We start from the raw sequence: 9,788 nt of genomic DNA on the forward strand, positions 1-9,788 counted from the left end.
CCCCCCACCCCACCCCCTCTAAATTTTCATTATTGTGACTTGTTTTCCTATCCCTACCCCTAATTTACATACATACGTACACTTTAAGGAATTAAAAGAAAAATTGAATTTTGGCCACAATTGCTAAATTTCTAGTTCCTATTGCTTTGTAACTCAATACCGTAAGCCACAGATATTTAAAAATATTCATACTTTAAGGTCAAATAAGCTATAAGCTAAATATCTAAGGTTTATAGATAAAGGGATTTGAAAAGTTGAGTTTGTGGCAAAACTCAGCTACTTTACATAAAATCTTAAAACGGCACAAAGCCTCATTCTTGTGTGATGTCTGGTCAATCTTTGATTATTTATTAAACTTACACTGGTGAAGAGCTGAGTTTGGTAGTATCCGAATGCTCTGAGTCTATCTTACTACAGGAAAGGATAATGGAGTGTCCGGAAACCCCGGGGGAAAAACTAGAACTAAATTCACTAAGATCTGAACTGGACTGGGTAAGATGAGAGAATGAGGATGAATTAAATAAGCTGGATGAAACAGGATCAGAAAGATCTTGGTTGAATGATGAATCACTGGTCTCACTAACCCGACTCTCCTGGGAGTGAAGAAAGTTCTCTATTGAGCTGTGAAGGATTGGTAACAGGAGAGGAGACGGAGATCGATCCCGGCAGTTAGATTTCATGCTAGAAATTATCACAGAGTTCGGTCTTAACTGCTCCAGGTCCTCATGACAGTAGTTAGAGATCTCGTTCTTAATCTGTAGAATATGATGTTTAGACTCACGTCTCTCTCTCATCCTGTTCTCATACTCTGCCTCGGCCCCAAACACCCTGGGTTCGATGGTCGTTATCACAGATTTAGTGTACGTGTCAGAGAAACTTGGTAGGTTCACGGAGAGGGCTGAGTCCTCTAAACTACTCAAATTGAACTCGGAGATGGGTTGACTGATAAACTCAGCTCGGAAATCAATATTTCCAAACTTGTAATCGGAGTTCGAGAGCTGAGTAAGGACGGGTTGAGGAGACTTATCTCCGTCCTCCGTATCCATCCCGTTGTCCATGGATACAGGCTGTAGGGTGTGGCCGGCTGTAACGCCCATCAGCGTTAGATTTGTCTCTGAATGCCCATCATCCAGAGTGAGATAGCTGGGAAGAAGAGAATCCGCAAAAGAAAGCCCGCAACCATTCTAAACAGTGCAATATTGAAATACATTTGTATATCAAATATCTTAATTTGTCCTGGGTTTTATGAGCTAATCTACCGTACTTGTAATAAAATCAATATCCACAGTGGAAATTTCTAATTTAAAACGATCAAGATGTATTCAGTTGACAGACAGACGGACAGGATGTATTCAGTTTACAGAAAGACAGACAGGATGTATTCAGTTTACAGACAGACGGAACGGATGTATTCAGTTTATAGACAGACGGACCGGATGTATTCAGTTTACAGACAGACGGACAGGATGTATTCAGTTTACAGACAGACGGACCGGATGTATTCAGTTTACAGACAAACGGATGTATTCAGTTTACAGACAGACGGACAGGATGTATTCAGATTACAGACAGACGAACAGGATGTATTCAGTTTACAGACAGACGGACAGGATGTATTCAGTTTAAAGACAGACAGACAGGATGTATTAATTTACAGACAGCCGGACAGGATGTATTCAGTTTCCAGACAGACGGACAGGATGTATTCAGTTTACAGATAGACGGACAGGATGTATTCAGTTTACAGACAGACTGGTAGGATGTATTCAGTTTACAGACAGGCGGAGAGGATGTATTCGTGTATTCAGTTTACAGACAGACGGACCGGATGTATTCAGTTTACAGATAGACGGACAGGATGTATTCAGTTTACAGATAGACGGACAGGATGTATTCAGTTTACAGATAGACGGAGAGGATGTATTTATGTATTCAGTTTACAGATAGACGGACCGGATGTATTCAGTTTACAGATAGACTGACAGGATGTATTCAGTTTACAGATAGACGGACAGGATGTATTCATTTTACAGACAGACGGACAGGATGTATTCATGTATTCAGTTTACAGACAGACGGACCGAATGTATTCAGTTTACAGATAGACGGACAAGATGTATTCAGTTTACAGACAGACGGACAGGATGTATTCAGTTTACAGATAGACGGACGGGATGTATTCATGTATTCAGTTTACAGACAGACGGACCGGATGTATTCAGTTTACAGATAGACGGACAAGATGTATTCTTATATTCAGTTTAAAGACAGACGGACCGGATGTATTCAGTTTACAGATAGACTGACAGGATGTGTTCAGTTTACATTCAGACGGACCGGATGTATTCAGTTTACAGACAGACGGACGGGATGTATTCAGTTTACATTCAGACGGACCGGATGTATTCATTTTACAGACAGACGGACAGGATGTATTCAGTTTACATTCAGACTGACCGGATGTATTCAGTTTACAGATAGACGGACCGTATGAAAGACTAGATTGTGGATTGAGATGCGAGATGGCAAGGATGAGGATAAACGATTAAATAGATGATTTACAAAGTGAGTGTAAGAACGAGAATGATTACATAAAAAGATGAGAATTAAAGATTGATAAATGAGAGGGTTTGTAAGCATGTAAACTAGGTTTATATGACTGTGCATCCGTGTTATTAACCATGCACCCGAAAGTAAATATATCCAAAAAAACATGGTCGTTTTCCTTTAGTTCCTTTTACTGGTCTATGTAATGATGCTTAAAATTCTGCATCTATGTACAAATACAATAAACATAAAGGAGGAAATCACGATTTTAACTTTTAGGATTCGAGATTTGACTTTTGGGTGACTTTAACGATGAAAAGAGAGGTATCGTGTTCCACCAAATTCAAATTCAACCTCAAAGTTAAACACCGTAAATTTAAATTCTATTTGAACTCTGCAAAGATCTGCTGCACTCGTGCAGTCTTAAATGCAGATCTGTTAAACCAATGAAGGGTTCAAGGTGTCTAACACGTTTCAACCATAAATCCACAAACTTTTTGTAAATCCGCGAAAATTGTCGAACATACTTACTTGCAAATATATTTGCGACATGTCTGCACCGTGCTCCGAGACTATCTTATACAGTCAGTCAGTCTCATTTATCAGTTTAACACAACAATCCGTGAAAACCTTGAAAAACAAAAAGTTAATGGACCGAACACTAATCGGAGAAAAAATTTTACGCCTTTAATTATTAAACCTGCTTGTCATAGTCACAGGAAGTTTAGGAAGTGTACTCTTTGGGAAGTATTTGAAGAGAGATCAACAGAGGTATTTTCAAACGTTAATTTCATACAAAACCATAACAATTGTTAACTAGATTTAACTAGTTTTCAAGTGGTTTAACCACAGTGTTTATAAATAATTACACTTTTTACGCTGTATAATTGTACTATTTGTAATATCTATGGTAGTTTTATACTCTCCAATATACTACTTAAATACATTTGACAGAAATTTCTATTTAGCTTGGATAGTATTATTATTATTAGAGACGATTGTTAGAATACAGTGAGATTCATAAAACCGTGGAGAAAGAAGACAGTTATTAGAATACAGTGAGATCCATAAAACCGTGGAGAAAGAAGACGATTGTTAGAATACAGTGAGATACATAAAACCGTGGAGAAAGAAGACGATTGTTAGAATACAGTGAAATCCATTAAACCGTGGAGAAAGAAGACGATTGTTAGAATACAGTGAGATTCATAAGACCATGGAGAAAGAATACGATTGTTAGACTACAGTGAGATCCATAAAACCGTGGAGAAAGAAGACGATTGTTAGAATACAATGAGATCCATAAAACCATGGAGAAAGAAGATGATTGTTAAAATACAGTGATATCCATAAAATCGTGGAGAAAGAAGACGATTGTTAGACTACAGTGAGATCCATAAAACCGTGGAGAAAGAAGACGATTGTTAGAATACGGGGAGATCCATAAAACCATGGAGAAAGAAGACAATTTTAGAATTCAGTGAGATCCATAAAACTGTGGAGAAAGAAGACGATTGTTAGACTACAGTGAGATCCATAAAATCGTGGAGAAAGAAGACGATTGTTAGAAAAATACAGTGAGATACATAAAACCGTGGAGGAAGAAGACGATTGTTAGAATACAGTGAGATATAAAAAACCGTGGAGTAAGAAGACGACTGTTAGACTGACGTTATGATTTTCAACAGTGCAATAAACATGAAACCCAGTAATTGTGCAGTATATGAGTTAGGAAATTAATTTTAAAGCTACAAGGAAACGTTTTCCTTTACATAAACGTATAAGATTGCCCTAATTTCATTTTCTATTTAACAGTTTTTTCTTGGTCCCACAGAAACCTAATTTTCAACTATATTTGGATGCGATCAAACAATCGTGTTTCCGCCTGCTCGATTAACTTCTGATCTATAGATGAAACCAATACGAGCCAACGTAAAACAATTTGATTGTTTCTAGGAATCTAGCAGAGATCAATCTGAACATTGCATTAATGCTTAAACTAGTATCACGTTAAAGGAACTCAGGTCAAAACTTTTGTGTTCGAAAGCGCTAATCTACAACGCTACATCTTGATATCTACTGTGGTAATTTAAAAAGGAAATGAGTCTTTACCACAAACTCAACTAATCTTTGTAATCTGATAGTTTACACCTTTGATATTTCAAACTTTGATTTTTTGATACAACAAAATTCATAGTTTGAAATGGCTTAGGTATAACGACATTGGGTTGAAAAGATGTAGGGATTAAAACAGTTTGTTGCAAAGGCTCAATTCCTTTAATGAAAATTTCAGGCACTAACAGACGCAGGCTATTTTGATCCTGGGATCAAAATAAAACGAAAGTTTTGACCTCTAAAAAATTGCCTCGAATTCTAATTTCTAACCCTTATATTTTTGCAACCTAATGTCGAAGGATTCTGCCACATCATATCGGTAATAGTTGCAAATAGTTCAAATATCTAGTTGATACGTGTAATTTGTTAACGCGTAGTGCCTACAGAAACTTTTCCTGAAAATGATCATTGGAGGTCAGACTTTATTATCTAACATTTTTTGTCGATTTTATCCTTGAAAAAATGTATTTTTTTCTTCCTGAACAAGATTTTTAAAAGGTACCCCCTCCCTTCCAACCTCCCACCATCAATAAGTAATATTTTTAAGTATGCCAAATCGTGGGAGCTGATTGGCAGCTGAAACCACGTGAAACATGCACCAGGCAAACTCGAGCAATCAATGTCTTAGAAGTAAGGTATTCTCAAATCTTAAAGTTTATTGACATCGAGCTCAAAAGCTCTTTGGCTCATTGCATCCAGACGTTTTAAAAAATATTTTTAATCACAAAATAAAATTAATGGAATCTGGAAGAAAGTAGGATCTCTTGCTAACTAAACCATTTCATACCCTATCTATATAACATTGGTTGCACTTGCACTAAACTGCTAGTACTATAGTAGTATTATAGATTCATTTCAACTACCGATTTTGTTGCCATAAGCTTAACCAGGGGCAATTATGCAGTATAAAAGTAACTGAGCCCGTAAAAGGGTCCTAGTGCTCCCTTTTCCTGGTTAAAGGGACTGTTTATTTAATTTCAAGTGACTCTCTATTTATATTCTTTAAATCTAAAAAATTCTTTCCCTCTTTCCAGCTGCAAAAATCCACACATCAATTTTATAGAGAACTGAAATTGAAAACTTTACCATTTTTACTCCGGAAAAGGGTTAAAGAGTATCGTTTTATAGTATTTGGATATAAATAGAGAATTATATGAAATTATGTCTACAGTCACTTTATCTAATGCCAAGATTAATGTTTTTATTGTGCTACTTTTAAGCACATTACTGCTTTTAAGTGGAGAATTATAACCCTTGTACATGCTAGGTTACTTTTCTCTGAAAATGTTTGCATAAAAAGGGGTTGATAAAATTGCTTGAAATATGACCTCACTAAATTCCACTCCAAAAAATTACTTATGATGNGAGAACATTGACATTTTACTATTAAATCAAAACATAATAAAAGCAAATTCCAAGGACATTAAAAAATCGTCAGTTTTTACTTTTAGACAGGGTAAACCACAAAGAATAAGAACAACCTGAAAATCTTTAAATAAAACGATTCAAAGGTTAAATTTAAACTTTTTTACTCTATTTGATTTTTCGAATGGACATCAAATTAACAGGGAAACAACTTTCTAGATGAGCAAAGATTAGAAAAAGTAGAGCATTTCGTACAGTCGTCTCTGAAGTCTCAAACTTTTTGGTTTCGGAAAGCGTCTTGTGGCAGATATCGACAGATTTACTTGAAAAAGGCCGAAAATGTCCTGGATAAAAATTATCAACATTCAAATAAAATATTTCTTTTTACATTTTAATCAGAAATATTATCTTTTAAGACAAATTATTACAGTATTATTTCTATGTTACGAACCATTTTGTATTACTCCATCATTGTCTTAAACAAGTTTGCTTCTAATTGTTTGTTCTGATGCTTTAAAAAAATCTAGATGTCACCTCTAACAGCTTTTAAAACAAGTGGAATGGAATAATAGCAAGTGACAGAAATATTTTCTTATGTGAATAAATAACGAAACCATGAAAAAACCTTTTATTCAACTTTTTGCTTTAGCTTTTAGAGTAACCAACTAAAGGGACTGAATACCTAATTTCAAGTGACTCTTCGTTTACAAAGTAGTATATTCGATCTACAATGATGTACACTAATACCCTTTAAAGAATCATTTACCTATCCAAGTGTTCTTTTTAATCACAACTTGCGAATAACTTGCTAAAAACGACAATATCTTCAGGGTTATTAATCAAGTATAGATTTAAAGAACAGTTGTGAATCGGACATGGAGAGACAGTTGAAATTACAACAAGGGTATCTTTAAACTAATATTAAATTTAGCTTACATATAGGCGATAGCTTATATTACACACACAATAACCAATTTATTGAAAAATTGGGCATCTTAATTAATTTAGTTCTTTGCAAAGTTCTTTGCAAAGCGGGGTTTTAATATTCAAAAAGGTTTGCAAATAATTTTATCGTCTTTTGAGATGAAAATGTGCGGTTTGTTTTCACGAAAACTTTGCAAAGCGGGATTTTATTTTCAGAAAGTGTCCCTAGGGACCGTTAAAAAAACTTAACATCCTGCTGTTGGGGGTTTAATGGGTTGGTAGTTTTTGGTCATAAGGTGCAGTATTTAAATGACGTAACCACGTGACCATGTTTTTGACCACGTTTTGTTCTAATAATTGTTTCCAAAACAATTTGCTGAGATTTTTAAATTACGAGGATTATTTAACTTCCAAGACAAGACAAAATCGTTTAAACTCTTTCTAGATTAATACTTTTCATCTTTAAATTGATTTTATAATTCTGGAGAACATTTTTTTCCATTTAACAGAAAATGGACGATTACATTATCAAAAAATATAAATATTTGTTTACTTTTTTAACTAGTTTTTAACCTTTTTTCTATACTTTTCTTTCACACTGTACGTCCTTTTAGTGGCAAATAATCACTTTTTTATGAAAAATAATTAGTTTTTTAAGTCTGTTACCTCTTTTACATAGAGTAACATAATAACAGAACTATGTGCGTGCGCGTAATCTCAGAGTCTATGAACAACTGTTCGTCTAGAGCGCATTTACTTCCGTGGGACGCGCGGCGTGTTGCTACGGTTTAGTTACTCCGTCCCCCTCCTTTAAATTGGGTTAGATCTGGGTATTGAAAACAACTAGAACACAAGGGTTTCTCAAGGATTAGGGGTAAATATTTTTTACAATTTCCTCAATTTCAGTTCATTTTTTTATCTTAAAGACATAATTTTGGTAGTTTTATCAGTCGCATAATTGATTTAAAGATTTTTAAGCGACGGATATACATTATATACACGCTTTAAAGAAGTTTTCAAAATGAACGAAAACAAGTTTGTTAAATGCAGTACAAGTGCAGTGCAAAAGCAATTCCTCTGGCAAATCAACCTTTAAGTAAAATAATGAATTCAAGTTTGTGTAACTGTGTAACCAACTGAAATCAGGAGAATTTGTCTTTTAATCATTTTAGAGGCCGAATTTAAAGAATTCATTAAATTTGGACTCTGGTCGTATTTTTTTTTTAACTTAAACCCAATACTGAGGCTCTCGCCCCTGTTTAGTATAAATAAAGTGATCACCAACCTTTCAGCCCAGGGCTTATTTAAACTTAACAAGTCAATCAAGCAAAATATTATTAACCCAAGGAAGGTTGAAGGTGCGAACCCCAGATTTTCTCTTCATGCGAATTATATTTCTTTCAGCAAAAAAAAAAAAAATATTATGTTAATTTTTAATTTGAAGATGCTGTGTACTTTGCAGGTATAATTTATAATGTCCGATTCACAACGGTACCCTTTTAACCCTTTTTAACCCCTTCTAACCCCCTTTTAACCCCTTTTTTAACCTCTTTTTAACCCCTTTTTAACCCCTTTTTAACACCTTTTTAATCCATTTTTAACCCCTTTATAACCACTTTTAACCCCTTTTTTATCAACAATAATCATTAGCTAAAGCTTGAAAGCCTTACTTATAATTCATATAAATGTCTCTTTTATTTCGCAAGTAACTTGTACTGTGTACACAAAAACCATAAAAAATGTATTTTCCGCTAGAAAAGATAATACCTTGATAAAGTAAATTTACCCTTCACAAGCAAGGGGAGGGGGGCGTTTGACACCCCTGCCCCCCCCAATCCAGTTTTTTTGCCCTAGCACTCTCAGTTTTGACACTATCACCGAGACTTTTAATGAATAAAATTCTAAAAACTATATTTTCGAAAAGCCCTTGAAAAATGAACGTAGAAACATATGTCACATCTTGATATTTGTTTGCAACAAAAAATTTCTTTTTACATTTTTGACCCTTTTTTGTCGTTTTTTCAACCCTCCCTAGCACCCAAACTATCAAAGTTATTGGTCTATTTTTATGAGCTGGCTGTGAACAGGCATTTCACCCCTACACTCATTCTCTCAGGTCTTTTTCTAGGGTGGGGGGGGGGACTTTACATGATTTTATATTGTGAGTTTTGGATCCCTACGATCAAAAACGAATATAAAATAAATTAAATTTGGTCAAAATCTAATGCTTATTGATATCTACTGTGACGCTCAATTAGCATTGATAATGCCTGAATGTAATTATATATTATTACAATATTACGGGAATTATATTTATAATTTTGTTTACAGTTTTCCTTGTACTGTTAACCCTATCTTTGCTGAGGTACTTGAAAACCAATATATGCTGACCCCCCCCAGCAGGAATAGGGTTAACGTTCACGTAGATTTCTCACAATAATTTGAAATAATAATTCCGTAGGAATACTAATTTCTAAGCAATATTTTACAGTGATAAGCAATTATATCAATACAATGAAGACGACTTTCAATTTCAATTTTAATATAAAGGTCAACCTGTTAAACAGCATGGATGCACATAAACTTGAAAGCAAAGAAAATTTGTCAATTTCAAAAGCTTCTCTTTGATTATTTGTAAACTTTTAATTCAAAAAAAGCTTGCTAACAATCAAAACTCAAATAAACAGTCGTCTTCATTGTATCGATATAATCGTCTAACACTGTAGAAAATCAAATCTTATTAAGTTAAATCAAATTAAATTAAAATAAACTTAGCACCTTTTGACAAGTCTTTTGAAAAGAAAGATTCTCTGTTGAAAACAAACATTCACTTTCAT

The 9,788-nt window shown here is 34.4% G+C and overlaps 1 protein-coding gene across 2 annotated transcripts in view; it reads right to left on the reverse strand.

Annotated features, from left to right (window-relative positions):
- Positions 1 to 7,702, reverse strand: part of LOC111709236 (probable nuclear hormone receptor HR38) — a 40,428-nt gene extending 32,726 nt beyond the window's left edge. For both annotated transcript variants that reach the window (XM_023482872.1, XM_023482865.1), the window contains exons 1-3: positions 7,618 to 7,702; positions 3,079 to 3,177; positions 361 to 1,184 (exon numbers count right to left, since the gene is read on the reverse strand). In XM_023482872.1, the coding sequence (XP_023338640.1) occupies positions 361 to 1,184; positions 3,079 to 3,099 (845 nt within the window). In that variant the 5' untranslated portion in view covers positions 3,100 to 3,177; positions 7,618 to 7,702. The remainder of the gene's footprint in view (positions 1 to 360; positions 1,185 to 3,078; positions 3,178 to 7,617) is intronic.
- Positions 7,703 to 9,788: the final 2,086 nt, after the last annotated feature.

Source organism: Eurytemora carolleeae, unplaced genomic scaffold, assembly GCF_000591075.1.
Source record: "Eurytemora carolleeae unplaced genomic scaffold, Eaff_2.0 scaffold42, whole genome shotgun sequence".
NCBI lineage: Eukaryota > Metazoa > Arthropoda > Copepoda > Calanoida > Temoridae > Eurytemora > Eurytemora carolleeae.